This window comes from Dreissena polymorpha, chromosome 9 (genome assembly GCF_020536995.1).
Source record: "Dreissena polymorpha isolate Duluth1 chromosome 9, UMN_Dpol_1.0, whole genome shotgun sequence".
Classification (NCBI taxonomy): Eukaryota; Metazoa; Mollusca; class Bivalvia; order Myida; family Dreissenidae; genus Dreissena; species Dreissena polymorpha.
The window spans coordinates 77,404,098-77,424,253 of NC_068363.1; the positions used below are offsets into that span (position 1 = coordinate 77,404,098).

Here is a 20,156-nt window from a genome sequence, read left to right on the forward strand (position 1 = left end):
TACCCATACTTAAATCATAGTTTATTACAATGAAATTATTGATTTAATTAAGAACTTATAGGGGTAATAAATTACTCTTTAATATTTACCAAAACATTGAAAAATCCAAGCTGTTAGTTGGATCTTTTGCAAAATCAATTTTAATTCCACTCCTTTTTTGGATATCATTGACTGCGGTAAAACTAAATTAACCCATGAAATCTTATGAAACTGGTAACAAGATAACACATTATTGATATGGTAGTTTGTAACCTCACCTGAGTTTCTGGCCTCACATAGAGCAGGTAGAACCTGTAGATGTCTGCTGGGATGCCAGTGTCACGTGCCTGATCACCAAACACACCCGTGCCTCGACTCTTGGAGAACTTGCCGTCCTCATAGTTCAAGTACTCTAAAATATAGAGAGCCTCACAATGAGAAAACCACTCTTAATCCATTTGCCTAAAGTGTCGTCCCATATTAGCATGTGCAGGCCACACAGGCTATTCAGGGACGACACTTTCAACCTAGATTAGATTGTTTGGAAGAGACTTCATTAAAACAAAAATACTTTAAAAGCAGACAGTGTTCTCGTTGATTAGCCTTCAGACTGCACTGACTAATCTGGGACGATACTTAATGCATATGCATTAACCCTTTCAGTGCGGGAACCGAATTTTGAAGGCCTTTGCAAACAGTTTGGATCCAGATGAGACGCCACAGAACGTGGGGTCTCATCAGGATCCAAACTGTTTGCTATTCTGATAATATTCTTTGAAAAAATCGAAGAAAATGCTAATTTTTTTAATTTAGCAGACAACATTTTAGCAGACGACAAATTTCCCAGCATGCAAAGGGTTAAGCTCGGTGTTCCCAGGGCAAGTCTCAGAAAGAAAATAGTTTAAGAGCATAAAATATAACTAACGTGATTTCGAAAACTGCTTTGACCCTTTTCTTTTAAGCAGGCATACATGCAGATATATGATCTTTCTTGTTTTTAAATTAGATAGAACGTTGATGAATGAAAAACTAGAATTTATGTACAGAAGAAAAGGTACCAAAAGATTAACACATTCATGTACACTGTTGAGAAATCCCAAGTATTGTATGCAGATTTCTTCACAGAACACATAGACAGAACTGTTGTTTTTTAATAAATATGAGCAAACTTGTTTGAATTGGTCAATTAATGGCAAAGTGATCATAGTATTAAGTGATAAGAACAAATTAGTCTCTTTTTTGCATTGAAGTAAACAATATATGATTTATGCGTGGATACACATATAATTGATAAAATGTGTTTAACTTTCCTCATTTAAGTTTATATTTGTTAACAAGGGAAAAATCATTTTGAATGAGGTACATTCAAATCTCTGAATGGTAATAAAATATGGTGCTATTTTGAGCAATATAAAATATATAATATACAGAGATAGCATTACATGCATCTCCTTTTGACTAGAAATTCCTGAACAGTGAAGGCGCCTTAAATGTTTATATTAGCATTTGAGGTTTCTGTCCTCACCTGTAGCAGACATGTGCCCCACCACAGTGTAGTGATCGTCAGCTCCCAGCAGTGACGCAGGGAAAATCACGCTGTGGAACGGGACGTTGTCTTTCCCAAGAAAGTTGTACAGTTGGACGTGTTCTGGGTTCTTCCACCAGTGTGCCCAGTGCTCGGTGTAGTTGGCAGTGATTGAGATGTAGCCGATGGGGGCGTCAAACCAAACGTAAAACACCTGGAAAAAAATTATGTGCATGTAAAAGAAAGAAATCAATTCATTCGAAAATGGAGAAATAAGTGGACACAGAAAAAGGCCTGAAGATTTTAATGCTAATATGGGACGGCACTTTAGGTAAATGGATTAATCTTTAATCATGTCACCACAGTCAACTACTCACAAGTTTACTGGGTTATACATGTACATGTATGGTTTTCCAGCACAGAGTGCACATGCTTTACCAGTAACTGATTACCATCCTATTTGAATCAGTGGTTGAGCAGCATGGCTATAGGAATAATTTCAAACAAATCAATATTATATTGGCAGAGAGGTTTTAATGTTTCTGCAACTGAACTCAACATTTAAGCATGAAACAACATGAAACAAGAGATTGCCAAGCAATATTGTCCCCTACCGGTGAAACTCCACCATTGTCGGTATTTTTTATATATATTTGTTGCCATTTAGAGTAACATATAATAAACAAGACTATTGCCAAACAATATAGTCCCCTACCGGCTCCACCATTGTCAGAAATCCCACTATTGTCAGAATATTTATTTTTATTTGTTGCCATAGCAACCAGAATTCTTGACGTAGGAACAAAATGAAATGGCGCATAATCTCCATATTGCCATTTATCCATGTTTCAAGTTTCATGAAAAAATATGAATAACTGTTTAAGTTATCGCAGGATCCAGAAAAGTGTGACAGACAAACTGACAGACTGACTTACAGACTGACAGACAGAGCGCAAACCAAAAGTCTCCTCCGGTTTCACCGGTAGGGGACAATAACATTACCTTAAGAGTAATTAAGCCTTGCCTTGTAAAAACTGGGCTTTATGAATGTGCGTTTAGTGTCGTCTCAGATTAGCATGTGCAGTCGACATAAAGTTTCTGATTTAGTAGATTTTTGTTGAGAACAGACATTCTTTTAAACAACAAGGGACAAAATTGTCACAAAACAAGGTTTTCAGATGAAAAAAGTCTGATAACGGAGACAATTAAAAATGTGTATTGTTAACCCCCTTGTGTAAAATTGACCTTGATTTCAATTACAACAAGATGTGTTTGTGAAACACAATGTCCCCCTATATGATGTTTGACCTTGAAGGATGACCTTGACCTTGTAAAGGATGACCTTGACCTTGACCTTTCACCACTCAAAATGTGCAGCTCCATGAGATACACATGCATGCCAAATATCAAGTTGCTATCTTCAATATTACAAAAGTATTCATAAAATAAGTGATTTGGGCCACATATATTTGACCTCTGACCTTAAAGGATGACCTTGACCTTGACCTTTCACCACTCAAAATGTGCAGCTTTATGAGATACACATGCATGCCAAATATGAAGTTGCTATCTTCAATATAACAAAAGTTATTGCAAAATGTTAAAGTTGGCGCAAACAGACCAACAGACCAACAGACAGACCAACAGACAGACCAACAGACAGGGCAAAAACAATACGTCCCCCACTACTATAGTGGGGGACATAAAAAAAGTCTGATAAAGAGAGACAACTCAAAATCAAAATGTGCATTGTTACTGATTGTTCATAGTTACATAGTAGTTTCAAAATCAATCTATTTTTAGTTGTGGCGACCTTGACCTTGGAGATATTGACGTACTTCTTTCGCGCCACACACCGTCAAATAATGGTGAACATATGTGCCAAATGATTTTAAAATGTCACAATGAATGACATAGTAATGACCCAGACAAGCTCATTTATGGCCATATTTGACCTTAAAACTCAAATTGTGACCTTGACCTTGGAGATATCGACGTGATTCTTTCGCGCTACACATCGTCTAATGATAATGAACAAATGTGCCAAATGATTTTAAAATCTGACAATAAAAGACAAAGTTATGGACCGAACAAGCTCATTTATGGCCATTTTTGACCTTCAAACTCAATTTGTGACCTTGACCTTGGAGATACGACGTAATTCTTTCGCGTGACACACCATCTAATGATGGTGAACAAATGTGCCAACTGATTTTAAAATCTGACAATGAACGACAAAGTTATTGCCCGGACAAGCTTTTCCCGCCCGCCAACCCGCCCACCGACATCTCCAATCTAATAACCAGTTTTTTCCTTCGGAAAACCTGGTTAAAAACAAGAGCTGTTTTTGTGAAACAATGCCCCCTACTGTGCTTTTAAGCTGCAAGGCAGCTATTTTAGAAACAATATTATATTTTTAATGTAAAGATCACAGTGACCTTGACCTTGACCTAGTGACCTCAAACAATGTTTGATTGTAGATCAGATCTAAATGAGATGCATGCACATGTGAAGTTTAAAGAACATAGACCAAAGAGTAATCATTTTATGAGCAAGGTTAAAAGTTTGGGACAGACACAAACCTACAATTACAGACAGACAGGCCAAAAACAATATACATCCTGATCATTCGCTCTGGGGGCATCAAAAACAACAGAAGAAAGTGTTTACCCTGATTAGCCTTTGCTGACTGAAAACACTAATCAGAGACAACACTTTACACACATGCATTAAGCCCTGTTTGTTTCCAGCTAGTCGAATTAATGTACACTCATAACATATGTTGCACCTTGTCTGTGAAGCCCTCTAGAGGCACCGGTATTCCCCACTTGAGGTCACGACTGATGCACCGAGGTTTGAGCCCGTCTCGTATCCAGGACTTGGTGATCACCTTCGCATTGTTCGTCCACAATCCAGTCTGGAACACACTGTCCAGGTGGACTTGGAGCTTCGGCTCTGCCTGTGATAAGTTGTATCAATTTTTATTTACTACTTTTGTCTGTGTTACAAAACAAACATTTTTCAAGCAAATATCAGTGACTTAGCTCTGCTTTGCTGCAATAAGTTCTCTTTAACGCTTTGAATCACAGTTTGATGAGTTTGTAGTCCCTTAGAAAATCAAATTAAATGTACGACTTTTCCCACTAGACTCAAGTTTAAAAGGCTTAATTTTCAACCTTTGAATAGTCATGCCCAGCAAACAGCATGAAACCTGAACAGACTGCAATTTACTCACAGGCTGCTCTGGTTTCTGCTGGTTGCATACAGACATTTTCACCCATATTACGAGAAGGACAGGGTTTATGCAAACAAGAAACAAGCATCCCAATTGAACAGCATTCCCTACCTTGGGAAGATCCAGGAAAAGATGCTCACTGGACCGGACCTTTGGCCTGTTGCCACACAGTTTACATTTGGGGTTGATGAGTTCCACAGCGTTGATAAGCTTTCCACAGGCGTCACACTGGTCTCCACGGGCGTCATCGTACTTACACATGGGACATGTGCCCTCTGCGAACCTGTCTGCAAGGAACCTGCCAAGGACGAGTGCATTTAGTTATTTATATATGTATTTATTAGCATTGTAACTATGTATATTATTTATGTTATTATTTCTATCATAATACTATTTTTTAAAGCATGTTTTTTCTTATTTCAATAATTATATATTTTCTTATATGTATTATTAAAATTATATGTTCATAATCAATAACTAAAGATCTCAGGATATAAAGATCCTAAAATCCTAAAGATTGAGGACATCTTAAATATATAACAGCCATGAATAAAATGACTTTAAAACAAGAGATGTGTTTGTCAGAAATACAATGCCTCCTTCTGCGCCGCTTTGAAGCCATATATTTGACCTTTGACCTTGAAGGATGACCTTTGCTTGACCTTTCACCACTCAAAATGTGCAGCTCCATGAGAAACACATGCATGCAAAATATCAAGTTGCTATCTGAAGCTACACAGAAGTTATGAGCATTTTTCGAAACCAAAACGTGAAACCTAAACACAAAGTGTGACGGAAGAACAGACGAACAGATGGACAGACGGACAGTCTGATCACTATATGCCCTCCTTTGGGGGCATAAAAAGTCGTCATATATGTTGGTGGCATGATTAAGTGCCAACAACTTAAACAGCCTGTTAGTTCATATGATTTTTGTTCAATAAGAGCCTCGTACTGGGAAAAATTGTGCTTAAAGCATGTGTGTAAAATGTCATCCCTGAGAATAGTTTAGCACAGGCTAATCTGGGACAACATTTTCCGCCTATACTTGATTTTTGCTTTAAAAGAAACATACCATAACAGAAAAAAGTGTTGTACCTGATTAGCCTGTGCTAACTGAACAGGTTAAACTGGGATGACACTTAAGGTACATGCATTAAGCACAGTTTTCCCAGAATGCACCGCAATAACATAGTCCTTAGTTCCTACCTATCACAGTTTTCACAGTGCAGTTGCTCCACACTGTTGGTCAGTACGTAGCCATTCTTGTGGAGGTGCCAGAATATGTCCTGCGCTATCCTGTAAAATACATCAGTAATGTATAAATATGTCCTGCGCTATCCTGTACCATACATCAGTAATGTATAAATATGTCCTGCGCTATCCTGTAACATACATCAGTAATGTATAAATATGTCCTGCGCTATCCTGTAACATACATCAGTAATGTATAAATATGTCCTGCGCTATCCTGTAACATACATCAGTAATGTATAAATATGTCCTGCGCTATCCTGTAACATACATCAGTAATGTATAAATATGTCCTGCACTATCCTGTAACATACATCAGTCATGCATCACAAACTGGACATTACTTTTGATAAAGCTATAGACTACACCCATATATGCATTACTAATTACATTTCAATTATTGTACAGAACATAGAAATTAAAAGCAGATATATTTGACATACTAACAGACAAGGCAAGATAAGACAGACTTACACATCAGTACATTTTCTTAAACTTCATCCTTTCTCTTAAGTCTCTAACAATTACCATGAGCAAACAATAATAATTTCAGAACAATCCATACACTTTCTGCTGCTCTGTAGTAGTTCTGCCGAAGTAGTCAAAGTCAATATTGAACCACTTATAGATGTCGCGGTGGAGGGCCGAGTACTTGTCACATATCTGCTGTGGGGTGAGACCCTCCGCTATAGCCTTGGTCTCCGTAGCGGTCCCGTACTCGTCTGTACCGCAGATGTACAGCACGTTGTAGTTGCGCAGACGACAATATCTGAGAAGTTATTGGAAAAGCTTATGAAATAAGCAGACACAGTGAAAACTTCATCAGTTAAATAGTTTGTGAAAATATATAATGCTAATTATTTTAACTGTTTACATAAAAATGCACAGGCTAATCTGGGAGGACTCTTTACACACACACATTCAATAGAGAATAATAGGTTAGTGTTGATTATAGATCAGGGGCCGTATTCCAGTAGCTTCTTAAGTTTTCACTTAAGTTAAGAAATTTCTTAAATAAATTTCTTAAGTTAAATTTGAAATGTCAAAAACAAATCATGAGACACTTAGTATTTCTCTTTAAGAAATTCCTTTAAGTGTTAAAGGAAGTTAACTTAATTTTAAATATATGAGAAAAAATACACAGAGTAAAGAAATTTATTAAGTTTATGAAGCTACCAGAATTTAACTTAAGTGAAATCTTATGTTTAAAAAAAATGGCGGAGATAAGAAAAAATAATGCGCAATATTTCAACTTAAGTTATTTTTTTACTTAAGAAGCAATTGGAATACAGCCCCTGGTTTATCATACGAGGCTTTGAAAACAAAAAGCACGAACTGGAGGAGCATTAATCAACACTTATCTTTTGTTCTTTTATCCCACATTTTATTCAGTAAACCTTTTCATTTAAACAAAATTAGTTTAACTGGATAATTTTGCAGGATTTATGACGTCATTTTGTCGAAAAAATGACATCATTTCATGCCGTGGTTTATAGCAGAAATTTAATCAACGAGCTTTAATAAACCGAATTTGCTGTAAAAGTGGGATAAACTGTTTTCCTAAAGCGTGGCTCATATACATTATTGTGAAAGGTTTAATCAATTTATCATTAGCCTACATATATATTTGTGGGGCACAGTGTATGTGTGACTTGCATTTATAAAAACAATAGCTTTTTATAAATCAAAATATGCATACAGTAGGTTCATATAAATCAATCAAATATCAGGTTTGATAAAAATTAAAAGAAAAATGTTGGACACAGTGTGAGGAAAGAGCCAATGAAATCAATTTTTACACAAGTCCCCATTGCAGAATTGCAGAATTGCAATAGTTTGTTAATCAAATCTGGTCAAGATGTCACAATCATAAGCATTTCCATGTTAGTTCCGGTGGCATGGAAGATATGGTGTCTGCCTAACAATCAGAAAGTGGGTTGAGCGCTAGCATTCTCAAGATCTTCGCTTTGGACACAATTACTTATTTTATCCAGGAAACAAACTCAAGAGCATGGATGAAAGTTGTAAAATAAAACAAAAACAAATGCTCCTGAGAGCAAGTGATTAGAAATGTTTAATAAAGAGCACCACAACAGAGTAATAATACACTAACAAAGACATACCTACATTAATTGTATTTAATTGCATAACATGCTTATCAAAGTGCTTTATGTCATTCCTCCTCAAATGTTGTTTGGCATTTGTTTCCAGCCGTTTTGTTTTGCCACAAACTACATAAATGGTCCAAAAGCTCACTTGGGTTAATTGTACACAAATTGTGGAAAACTTGACATGGTGGCCAAGCATTGGATCACACTTAACACACTTTGCCGTGATATTGTTTACATAAAAATCTGATCCCGTTGAATCAATAATTTGATCATAATATCTGTCTCAATTAGTGATAACAATGTGTTTTTTTACAATTTGACATTGGGACCTGGTTTTTTACATACACTTAACGCATTTTGTCAACATAACCATTATGACCAAGTATCGTCAGTATTAGTGAACAAGATATCTTTAAAAAAAGATATACGGCGTTGATTGTGGTAGGAGATGGTGAAAGGTAAAGACTTCAATGAATGAGATCAAAGATAGTGAATGTCTTTTTCTGTGGAGTTCTTAGCTGCATCACACGCAGTACGGGATGTTACGCGGAGTTTTCGCAGCTTATTTTACATTATTACATATTGCTGGTCATAAACATATAGATACAAAAGAAAAATCAAAAGAAGAATTGAAGTGAAATTAAAACATATGAGTCAACCGGCCACACGCGAAGTATCCGTACATATTTTAAATATTTATATGCGCGCTCTACGAACAAACCTGTTTTAGTGGTTTGTCGGGCATTGCTATCTGATTTGATTATTAACAGCATCGAGAATCATCGCGCTCATGCTTAATACATTAGTCAATATGGTGGAATAATTCTTGTTAAATTAATCAAAAATAATATTTATCATGGTTTTGTTGAAAACACATTAAGAATCTATTATTGACATACCATAATTATATTGCTGAATATCTTCATTTAACAAATTTCTGGTCTAAAGAAAATTCCAGTTCACCTAGTTCACACGATAGCGTCTATATCATATAACGATTGTTTTACTGGCCGCGAACTGACCCTGATACCTTGCGGGTTGGAATTCGATGCATTAAAGTGAGGCCGTGCTTCCACTGCTGGAACAACGGCTAAAATGTTTAAAACTTTATACTTTTACATGCTAAATGTTCAATTTTCAAAAACAATTTAAAATGGATTGGCCAAAACGAATAGCAGGATAGGGAAAAATGGTACTTTTATGAACTTAAATATACTTGTACACAGACAGGAATATGAAAGTAATTACTAAATATGTGGACATAGACTTAAAGTACAAATGCTCTAGCGCTGGCAATCCCCTGAAAATAAAAGGTGCACGCACAAACTGTATTGATGTCGAGTGTTTAGTGTAAAACTATTAAGTCTTTTCATTCGAGATAAAATTGTTTCATGCTGAACACGCAGTAAAATAGTGTTACAAAGACGCATTCATGTTTCCAATGTTCTGGTTGTTGTTTTAATTGAATTTTATTGGGCACTTACAAAGGTCAGATAAGGTGAATAGCTGGCTTATACAGCTACGCCGCAAAATGTGGTTACTTGAGTGGAAATGAGATAATCGGTGATGACCCAAGATGCACACAGCGTGATGACAGACTCAGGAAATACATGTAGACTGATCGAAATAACTCACTTTCAGCACTTCATGCTGACAGGAGCTAAAAATGTAATACAAAATTTGAAAATGCGAAAATGGGTCTAATGCCATATGAATATGCGTATATTCTGGACCTACACTGGTAGCTTTACACCCATTTGCACATGATGCAGCTCATATACAAATCAGTGCCTTAAATTACCCGACCATTTGTAGAATTTTGTTTTGACTTTGATCTGATGGAAGTATTTATAGTGAGTGAGTTTGAGGATGATGCTTTCGTATAATGTATTCCAAGATAATGCTTGTATTGTCCCATCATTTCAAAACAAGGGACCATATATTGTTGTACACAAATGACATACAATGTATTATTTTTTTAATAATTATGATATGGTTACATAGGGATGACCAAATTATTTTAACATTTGAATATTATATTGAATGTTTGCCATTCAAAAGCTCAAAAGCCATTCAAATATTCAAAAATTTGTATTATTATTAAAAACCCAATAATTGTCATTTTGTTAAAAAAAGATTTGTACTAAACTCAAAGATATCGCTTTAACCAAATACATGACTACAAAATACAGTGATTTCAATGAACTATAAGGTTTTATGTCACATGTCAGGCTTGAATATCAAAGAAACACCTCGGTGTCAGTCGTCAACACTTTTAAACAATTATATATGACAGTAGTAAACCTTGACAGTTAATTAATAACTTAAAATATATATTTTACAAGAGCACTGCATAACGGGTGCAGTTTTGAATAAATGAAAGCTTGTCAGAATTTTTTTTATTTTTTTTTAGAGGTCACAGTGACCTTGACCTTTAACCTTGTGACCCAAAAAATGGGTGTGGCGTGTAGAACTCATCAAGGTACAGCTATATATGAAGTTTCAAAGTTGTAGGTTGAAGCACTTTGATTTTAGAGCCAATGTTCAAAACCTTAACAAAATGTGAAGGTTTTAGCACGACGCGGACGGCGGACTACAAGCTGGCTATGACAATAACTCGTGTTTTCTCCGAAAACAGCCGAGCTAATAAAATCATGACCCACCCAAAAATAAAAAGATGTGTGTAATATTCAGCCATTTTAGCTCCGACAGTTTGCTCAAAAGGATTAATTAACAGTACAAATGTTTATCTCAGTGTTTCTTGATTTAAATAAAGTGTGGCTTGTTTAACTTGTTTAATATTATAAATGTATTTTGTACAGGACTGGCAGCTGTTTAATAATAAGAAAGCAGAAAATTTAAATGCATAAACATATCATGCAATGTTGTTGGAAATTTGATACTTAAAACCACACAAAGAGTGTCTCCTGGTCACCAAGTAGTAAACACCAGTCTTGTAATGATTAAAATATGTTATAAAAACATAATGAAAGGTTAAGGCAAAATAACACAAATGACAAAAATAAATACACATTTTATTGTCATTAACAAAAATAAAATGTAACAAGGGCTGTTTGTAAAACATGCATGCCCCCCATATGGGCCGTTAGTTGTAGTGGCAGCCATTGTGTGAATCCGTTTTGTGTCACTGTGACCTTAACCTTTGACCTAGTGACCTAAAAATCAATAGGGGCCATCTGCCAGTCATGATCAGTGTACCTTTGAAGTTTAGTGATCCTAGGCCAATTTACTAGTATTCTTGAGTTATCATCAGGAAACCATTTTACTGTTTCGAGTCACTGTGAACTTGACCTTTGACCTAGTGACCTGAAAATTAATAGGGGTCATCTGCCAGTCATTATCAATGTACCTATGAAGTTTCATGATCCTAGGCGTAAGCATTTTTTAGTTATCATCCGGAAACCATTTTACTGTTTCTAGTCACTGTGACGTTGACCTTTGACCTGAAAATCAATAGGAGTCATTTGCCAGTCATGATCTTTCATAAAGTTTTATGATCCTAGGCCTAAGCGTTCTTGAGTTATCATCCGGAAATCATCTGGTGGACGGACCGACCGACTGACGGACCGACTGACATGTGCAAAACAATATACCTCCTCTTCTTCAAAGAGGGGCATGAAAACAATGATGGAAGAAATATGTTCAATACATAATAGTTATGTATCTATGTTACTAAATATTTCTAAGAACAGAACAAATAGTGACAGTTATAAATGAAATGAAAATATAAAATCTTCCTAAACTGCACTTTTCATTTCATTTTACTTTTCAGAAGAATTACGTAAAAATATCGTAGATCATTACAAATCACCTTAAGTAAATCATTAAATTTGATGAACATGCCAGACAATTTTAAGATAAAGTTTAACGTTAAAACAATACACTTATTATATGCAATTCAAATTTTAAAAAAAATCATACAAGCAATAAGAGTTGATTCCTTGCAACAGATGATAGCATGATTTAAAATTGTGAGGCAATGCAATAAATCCTGGGAGAATAATGCCATCAAACAATTTAACTAAATCCATGTTGCCAAGAAGTTTATTGTGACACAACTTTTTCAAACAAGTTCATGATTAAACTAGAGCTTTGTCACAGGCATGACGAATACCCCTACGTGCCGCATTGACACAGAATATTTTGCATGTTGTCTTCACAAAAAAACAGCGGACACCATGCTTAATGTTTAAAATGCACAAAGTGACCCTGTGACCTAGTTTTTGACCCGGCATGGCCCAAGTTCGAACTTGACCTACACATCATCTTGATACAATTTCTGACCAAGTGTGGTGATGTTTGAACTTGGCCTTAAGATCATCTAGATAAAACTTCTTAACAAGTTTGGTTAAGATCGGATGAAAAGTACTTGAATTAGATAGAAGACACCATGCTGAATGTTAAAAGATGCAGTAACCCCCGGCCCGTGACCTAGTTTTTGGCCCGGCATGGCCCATGTTCAAACTTTGCATAGAGATCATCTTGATAAATCTTCTGACCAAGTTTGGAGAAAATATTGGATGAAAACTACTTGAATTAGAGAGCGGACAACATGATGAAACTTTACAACGCATTAAGTGACCCCGTGACCTAGTTTTTGACCCGGCATGACCCATATTCAAACTTGACCTAGACATCATCTAGATACAACTTCTGAACAAGTTTGATGAAGATGGGATGAAAACTACTTGAATTAGAGAGTGGACACCATGCTCAATGTTTAAAACGCACTAAGTGATCCCATGACCTAGTTTTTACCTGCCATGACCAGTGTTCGAATTTGGCAAAGAGATCATCTAGATACAATTCTGACCAATTTTGGTGAAGTTCAGATGAAAACTACTTGAATTAAAGAGCGGATACCATGCTCAATGTTTAAAATGCACTAAGTGACCATGTGACCTAGTTTTTGACCCGGCATGACCCATATTCGAACCTGACCTAGACATCATCTAGATACAACATTTGACCAAGTTTGGTGAAGACCGGATAAAAACAACTTTAATTAGAGAGCGGACACTTAATACGGACCGACCGACAGACAGACAAGCTCACTCCTATGTACCCCCCTAAACTTCGTTTGTGGGGGTATAACAATCCGTAGCAACACAATACATCATCCATATGAGTTATGTGATGTGTTTAGTGTCACCATGAATTCATGTTTGGCAATGAAACTTGTGAAACAAAACTATTGTACGCTAAAAACGATGATTTTGTTGTCATCATATTGTCCCGATTGTCCCACAATGATTGAGGCTGTGCTCCTGTTGTAGCAGACTGACATTGGCTGACTAAGTCCATCACTACTGGTAGCGAGAGTTGCCAGCTTCTTCCTGCCTTCACAATCAAGCTGTAGGATAGTGTGGGATACCGCTCCACAGACCAGCATCTGTCCCTGAGCTGTTACATGTATACCACGTGGCCATTTTAGGTCTGGGTCTGTGAAAGTGTGGAGTATTGTACCATCTCTGGCCAGAGTGAGGACCTTGTGATGGTTCAAGTTGGTGAAAAATAACTTGTCACCTGTTTGATTCACTGCACACTTCCATACTGCAAAGGAGAATAGTATCAATGTAGTCAATTTTTTTACATAACAAATATGTTCACAAAGACACTTACGTCTTATTCACTTTTTTAAAATTTATAGAGTATGATTTTTTAACTATTCAGCTACAATTAAACATGTATCAATGCATAATTATTTTATGCTGAAACCCCATTATGTACAAATTTATAACATTTTCACAATAATACATGTGGTGTCTGAGATACAGAGCGTACGGACATAATTATAATCATGGCATTATTTTAAATTGTATTTAATATAGCCTTAACTTTTATACAATAAAGAAACAAGTTCTTATACATGTAATGATACTTTGCAAAGGATAGACTTTAATGTATGGCAGTTTTCATTTGAATATATTGCCAAAATCAAGGAATTAAATTCATGATTTGCAAACATAATTATATCAGGAATAATTAATTTAATAAAATTAAATTGACATGTTAACTATAAAGTTGTGAAATTATTAATAAATTCCAAATAATATCTGGATATATCCACTGTAATATTGCCTGTACGTTCGTCTGCTGTATCCTCATACAGTTTTTTTATGAAGTCTCCTCTCATAGAATACTTGTAAAGTACGTTGCGAGAGGTGAGATACAGGTCCTTCTGATAATGAGCAATACCATTACATTTATGTTGAAACTGTAACTTTCTGCCCATAACCAGGTGACTACCATTCACTGAGACAAACTGGACCTCATGTGTCTTGTCCTTATTGACAGTAACAGCTACTTCATTTGGTGTGATTGGACACATGTTACTTGGATGAGCATTTAAAGCACAGTGTGCCACCACCTTGTATTGCTGATCTAGTAGCTTAACACAATAATTATTATAATCTGCTACAAGGATCTGATTACTGGAGAGAACACAGATGTCAGAGATATAACAGTTCCATGAATCACTTGGTATTCCCACATTATACTCTGACTTTACTTGCACAGTGAATACCTGGTCTGGGTAACTGATCACAATCCTCCCCAGGCCTGACAGTTTAGAGACCAACTGTTCAATATCAATGTCAGCCTGGAATGTCACTAACCTTTCTGCCTGAACTGCATTCACCTTCAGATAAGTTTCAGACTGCCTAATTTTTTCCAGACATTTCTTACTTGCAATAAATGCAAGTTCTGCTTTGCCCTTATCAACAATATCATGAATGGCGTCACTGAGTTGTTTCAATTCATTTTTAAGCTTGCTGCAATTGTCCGAATCAGTCTTCAAAGAAGCTTTCAGATTAGCCATCATATCATCTAGTTCTTTAATTGTGTTCTTTTCAATCTTGTCTAAAATTGCATTTATTTTCTGGCGTGTTTGACGTATTTCATCTAATTGTTTGTTGTATGAGACCTGCAAAGACTGCATGTTGGTGTTCCAATTGTTCTCCAGTTTCTTAAGTGTTTCCAGAATAGTTTGGATCTTTCTTGATACTTGCTGCAAATCTGGTGGAGGTCCTTTGACTGACTCGGATATCAGGGTTACTTTAGCACATTGTCTGGAAGGAAAACAATACTTATATATTTGTAGGTTGCTTTTAATGGCCATTATGAACAAATATAGCTGAGCTTTGGTTTATCAGATGTCTTCTATTTTTAAAATGCTCTTTTCAGGTATTCTTAGATTTGGAATGTATTCATTTTAATACAGGTACCAAAATACACAGAATTATTATTAGTTATTATAATACTGTATTCTTTTGATATTATTCACATTCACACACAAAGTTAATAATTATTTATTATTATTTTATGCTTTCCAAAGGTTTTTAAAGAAATATCAGTGAATTAAAACTGATATTTCACTGTTTAAAACAGTGAAAAACAACAGTGAAATTTATCAATAATTTTCATTATTTTAACGGAACTATTTATAGATATATTTGGTTTCCCCATTGTGACCCCTAATCAGAGCTCCAGATAAGGGCTGTACAGCCGTAAATACGCCTTTTTGCATGAAGATTTACGCATTTATTTTTATAAACAAGACCTACACTAACGACTTTAATATCAATTTTTCGCATTTACGAAAAAAATCTGGCCGTATCGATACGACTGCGTCAGCGCGGCGTGATTTGTTGGTCTCTTACCTTACGGCGCTTTTCGTTTATTTAAATTACCGAAAAGTTGTAGACTGGGTTCATATCGTATTGTCTATTCTGTCGCGTGATTTCCTGTAACTTGTAAATCCGTCAAAAACAATATGTCTGCGCGCAATGGAATGCCGGCTTAACCGAAAATAGTTGCAATCATTCAACTCTCAGCGGTTCAAAACAACACTTTGTTGTCATATAATGACTACATACGGTGTCGTCTAACCATCCTGACATTAAATCGGTAAACCCAGAAAAAGACATTATCACCCGATATTAAACGATTTGATTGTATCGGTGGTTTAAAACGTTAGAAAACACGATGGAAAACGGACGAGACAGTGAAATAAGTGTTCATTTACTTAGCTTACTAGTTGGCTTGTGTTTTCTTGTCAAGAAAAATGAAGAAATAGTATTAGTCATGAGTTTTAATGTGTAGTTGTATTTGCATAATTCAGAATGGAAAACCTAATACAATAACTGTTTAAGAAGCTACATATATTTATTATAATTGCTGCAAATGTTTCTGTAAAGTCAGTTATACACCCTTCAATATCCAAGAACACGGGTAGTACAGTACTACCTGTATTTTTGGATATGGTAGTACAGGTACTAATTGATTTTAAGCGTTACTCCTTGTCTTTCTGTCAGTGGCAGTACCGTTACTAATTTCACAAATCCTTATCTGGAGCTCTGTCCCTAATGTTACCAAGGGCAATAACTCTGCATTGAATGTAAAAACGCACATATAAGCTTCCATTGAACTTACATGATGTAATAACATTTTGGGGCACCCAACGAGGAATTATATTGGCCAGAATTAAATCAAGAATATCAGTGAAACTGATGGATGCTCCCCGATGATGCGCTTTGTCAATCTATGTGTTAATAACCACCTAACAAATATTTTATTGGCCTTGGTGACCTTGACCTTGACCGAAGTGACCTCAAACCTCATTAAAATGTAGAGGCCCATGCTAGGTACCTACATGCCAAATATGAAAGAGATCGGTAAAATATTGAAGGTACTATGAGAAACTGTTACAAAAGCGTGACGGAAAATATATTAATAGCCTCGGTGACCTTGAGCCCAGTGACCTCAAACCTCATCAAAAGGTAGAGGTCCATGCAAGGTACCTACATGGCAAATATGTAAGAGATCGGTTAAGTATTGAAGGCCCTATGAGAAACTGTAAGAAAAGCGTGACGGAAAATCTATTATTAGCCTTGGTGACCTTGAGTCCAGTGACCTCAAACGTCATCAAAAGGTAGAGGTCCATGGAAGGTAACAACATGCCAAATATGAAAGAGATCCGTAAAGTAACAAAAGCATGACGGAAAATCTATTATTAGCCTCGGTGACCTTGACCTTGACCCCAGTGACCTCAAACCTCATCAAAAGGTAGAGGTCCATGCAAGGTACCTAAATGCCAAATATGAAAGAGATCGGTGAAGTATTGAAGGTGCTATGGGAAACTGATACAAAAGCATGACGGAAAAATCTATTATTAGCCTCAGTGACCTTGACCCCAGTGACCTCAAACCTCATCAAAAGGTAGAGGTCCATGCAAGGTACCTACATGCCAAATATGAAAGAGATCGGTAAGTATTGAAGGTGCTATGAGAAACTGTAACAAAATCGTGACGGAACAATCTATTATTAGCCTCGGTGACCTTGACCCAAGTGACCTCAAACCTCATCAAAAGGTAGAGGTCCATGCAAGGTTTCTACATGCCAAATATGAAAGAGATCTGTAAAGTATTGAAGGTGGTATGAGAAACTGTAACAAAAGTGTGACGGAAAAAATATTATTAGCCTTGGTGACCTTGACCCGAGTGACCTCAAACCTCATCAAAAGGTAGAGGTCCATGCAAGAGATCGGTAAAGTATTGAAGGTGCTATGAGAAACTTAACAAAAGTGTGACGGAAAAATCTAGTATTAGCCTCGGTGACCTTGACCCTGACCCCAGTGACATCAAACCTCATCAAAAGGTAGAGGTCCATGCAAGGTACCTACATGCCAAATATGAAGGAGATCGGTAAAGTATTGAAGGTGCTATGAGAAACTGTAACAAAAGTGTGACGGAAGGAAGTAAGGAAGTAAGGAAGGAAGGACAAACTGGCAACTATATGCTCCCCGAAATTTTTCGGGGAGCTTAAAAATACAAAAGTTATCATTTGTAAGCATAAAATAAAAAGAACATTCATAGAATATCAATTTTAATTCATTCGTGAATTAATATCGATATTCAACCAAATCCAACAAATATCCTCTATATGATTTGTTTGGTCGCCAGTAACGGATCTTCCCCAGTAGCGGATCATTTTTCGGAAACGATCATTCTATTGCTCTTACCCCTATAAAAATGACGGATCAAACTGTATTTTCAACGAGAATAATCATTTTTCTTTTGAAATGTATATTTTCTTTTCCCAGTGATGACCTAGTTATTTTTATATCGTGGTTTGCATATCAACATGTACGCACCGTGTTTACAAAGTGAGCCTCGTTCTGGGTAATGAGAATTTGAAGAAATGCTTGCCATTAATTTCATTTGAACTTTTCCATCAAAATCCTATTATATTCGAAAGGTTTGTTATGAAAGAATACATTAACATAAAATGTATCACATAAGCTGCTGTTTAACGGTTTTTACAGGCACTTTTTGAAACTCAAGTGAAGTCGCCAGTAGCAAATCACATTGAGCAATATGGCGGGAAAAGTTGGTTAACGAGGGAGTCATCTCAAACTTCGTTTTAGATGTCAAATTTGTATTTTACGATATGTTTGTACCGTTTCAATGTTGCACATTGTCAAGTTCTTATCAAAATTTTAAATACAGGTTGAGACAATTTGGCAAATTATCATTTATAAAGTTATATTGATTTACTGAGCATATTAACTGAAAAATTATTTTATAAATTCATAAAACTCAATTTACATATCAGCATTTTTATTTTTCAGGAAATACGTTAAAATACGTAACAAACAAAACTGGTACAGATTTTCAAGTTATTTATTCATCAGTCATGTTTCAATTCATTTACATAATAAAATGAAAACATATTAAAAACTAAATTACACAAATATAAACTTAAAGAATAAACGATAATAAAACAATAAAAACAAGAAACCGTCAGAGACGGGTGATGCTCCCCAAAGGTTTTTTTGTCACAATATTGCACTATATATTGAGATAAAAGGAAACGTCTTGAGGGGCATAACTTTGGACAAAATAATACAATGGATGGTTTAGCAATTTAAAAATTTCAAAGGGCCATAACTCTCTAAATAAATCATCCAACCAGAACCCACAAATAACATGCGCATCTCCTCAAAGTAGTTAAGCTTCCCATAAAGCTTCATTGAATTCCAGTCAGTAGTTGGGGGGACAAGAATTGCACTATATCTACAGTTAATGGAAAATTTCAAAGGGCCATAACTCTGTGAAAAATCATCCGACCAGAACCGGCTTATAATATGCACATCTCCTCTTGGTAGTGAAGCTTCCCATAAAGTTTAATTGAATTCCGGTCATTAATTGCTGAGAAATAGCCCGGACAAAAATTGTGCACGGACGAACACGCATGGACAGACGAAGCGACGACTCAATGCTCCCCCCCCCAAAAAAAATTTTGGGGAAGCATAAAAAAATAATGGAAATAATTTTACAATGTAATGTTACATGCTTTGATAAAGAAATAGGTATTGTAATGCTTTTTGGCTTACAGTCATCCAAGAGTGGTACTCTCAAAGATAAGGCTAAGACCAGAAGTTTTTCTTCTAAGAAGACAACTCCTGCATCTAAACTTCTTCGGAAAAACTCCGCGTCTCACCTAAACATTCCCTCTTACCCAGTTCAACGTTTGATTTTGGGAGTACACACATACACGTGATGATCTAGCTTGTCTTGTGTGGATCGCACTATTAGAATCTGATTTCACACTTACCGTTACAGTGACCTTGACATTTGACCTAGTTACTCCGATTTCATAGGGGTCATCTACTGTTAAAGGTCAAAGCACATGGGATGTATAAAGCCAATCGGTTAATTTACTGACGATTTCATTAATTGGAAACGATTTTCACACTTATTTTGACAGTGATCTTAACTTTTAACCTGGTTACCCCAATTTTGATAGGGGTTATTTACTGTCCGAGGTCAAAGCACATATGAAGTTCTAAGCCAATTGATCAATTCGTTGACGAGTTATTGATTGGAAACGATTTTCACACTTATTGTGACAGTGACCTTTGACCTAGTGACTTCATTTTCAATAGGGGTCAATCTACTGTCAAAGGCCAATGCAATGTCTGTGCTAAACAACAGTGTGTAGCTTTGTTCAAAGTTTATATTAATATCTT

At 36.0% G+C, this 20,156-nt stretch overlaps 1 protein-coding gene across 32 annotated transcripts in view; it reads right to left on the reverse strand.

The window, feature by feature from the left end:
- The window catches only part of LOC127846667 (methionine--tRNA ligase, cytoplasmic-like), a 168,699-nt gene that overhangs the window by 75,393 nt on the left and 73,150 nt on the right, over positions 1-20,156 (reverse strand). For 3 of the 32 annotated variants that reach the window (XM_052378145.1, XM_052378132.1, XM_052378131.1), the window contains exons 11-14: positions 4,851-5,037; positions 4,293-4,463; positions 1,505-1,718; positions 258-391 (exon numbers count right to left, since the gene is read on the reverse strand). The exons of 20 other annotated variants lie outside the window; for them this stretch is intronic. In XM_052378145.1, the coding sequence (XP_052234105.1) occupies positions 258-391; positions 1,505-1,718; positions 4,293-4,463; positions 4,851-5,037 (706 nt within the window). Of the gene's footprint in view, positions 1-257; positions 392-1,504; positions 1,719-4,292; positions 4,464-4,850; positions 5,038-5,948; positions 6,039-6,558; positions 6,763-20,156 lie in introns of all 32 variants that reach the window. 9 more of the 32 variants (XM_052378150.1, XM_052378136.1, XM_052378118.1 and 6 more) reach the window with 8 other exon arrangements.